Source organism: Tupaia chinensis, unplaced genomic scaffold, assembly GCF_000334495.1.
Source record: "Tupaia chinensis unplaced genomic scaffold, TupChi_1.0 Scaffold143606_1, whole genome shotgun sequence".
Lineage (NCBI taxonomy): Eukaryota > Metazoa > Chordata > Mammalia > Scandentia > Tupaiidae > Tupaia > Tupaia belangeri.
The window spans coordinates 95,515-96,616 of record NW_006203452.1 but is presented as its reverse complement, the minus strand read 5'-3'; the positions used below and the strand labels follow the sequence as shown (position 1 = coordinate 96,616).

The 1,102-nt window shown below is 62.0% G+C and overlaps 1 protein-coding gene across 1 annotated transcript in view; it reads left to right on the top strand.

Annotated features, from left to right (window-relative positions):
- Positions 1 to 630: 630 nt before the first annotated feature.
- The window catches only part of LOC102474781 (HLA class I histocompatibility antigen, A-80 alpha chain), a 3,158-nt gene continuing 2,686 nt past the window's right edge, over positions 631 to 1,102 (top strand). The window contains exons 1-2 of the mRNA XM_014582469.2: positions 631 to 753; positions 948 to 1,099. Of these exons, the coding sequence (XP_014437955.2) occupies positions 669 to 753; positions 948 to 1,099 (237 nt within the window). The 5' untranslated portion in view covers positions 631 to 668. The remainder of the gene's footprint in view (positions 754 to 947; positions 1,100 to 1,102) is intronic.

Sequence of the window (1,102 nt, the reverse complement as noted above, 5' to 3'; positions counted from 1 at the left end):
TTGGAGTCTTCAGTACTTCCTAAGAGCATCTAAGACTCTGAAACCTGAACTTTTTTTGGGGGGGAGAGGTTTTTGCTATAGGGCACGTGTGCTCGCCAGAAAGACAGAGAGAGACAGAGAGACAGAAAGCGAGAAATCACCCCTCAGGGGGGATGGCCATGCCGCAATCCCTTCTCCTCCATTCTCCTCTCGGGATCTTGGGCACGCACGCACACGTGCCCGGCGTGAATTTAAGCCACAGGGTCTGGGACTCGAACCAGGGTCGACTACGTGGGAGTCCAGCGACATAGCCATTACTAACTGCTGATCCCTAAAACCTCAACTTTTGAGAACAGCCGACTTCACAGCTTCTGTCCAGGCCTCAGGGGGAAGAGGCAACAAAGAGAGCTCAGTACAAGACCAAAGGGTCAGGGCAAAGTCTGGGGTCTCGGTCCCAAGGGCGGAGTCCTGGGCAGGGAAGCCCGGCACAGGTGAGTCCCATTCTCCCAGCTTCTCACTTTTCCCTCCTACTCAGGGTCGAGTCCTTCTGCCTGGACACTCCTGACGGGGCCCCAGCTCTCACTCCCATTGGGCGCCCTGTTTTCACAGGAGCCAATCAGCGCCGTCGCAGTTCCAGGTTAGAAACTCCGAGGAAGCAGCTGGGGCTCAGATCTCCCCTAACTCTGAGGATGGCGGTCAAGGCACCCCGAACCCTCCAGGGAACCCTCCTCCTGGTGCTCTCAGGAGCCCTGGCCCTGACCAGGACCTGGGCGGGTGAGGTCTGGTCGGGGGGAGCCGGCGTCAAGGGCGGACGGGAAGCCCCGTCTCCGCCCTGTCCCCTGTCCTGACCCCGTGTCCGCCCCTCCGTGTCTCGGGTCTCCGGAGCCTCGTCCCCTCTCGGCCCCATGGAGCTGGGACCAGGTCCGCAGGGAGGAGGGTCGGGCGAGTCTCACTGCCCGTCCCCCCAGGCTCCCACTCCCTGAGGTATTTCGATACCGTCGTGTCCCAGTCGGGCCGCGGGGAACCCCGCTTTATCGCCGTGGGCTACGTGGACGACACGCAGATCGCCTGGTTCGACAGCGACTCGGCGAGTCAGAGGGTGGAGCCGCGGGCGGCCTGGGTG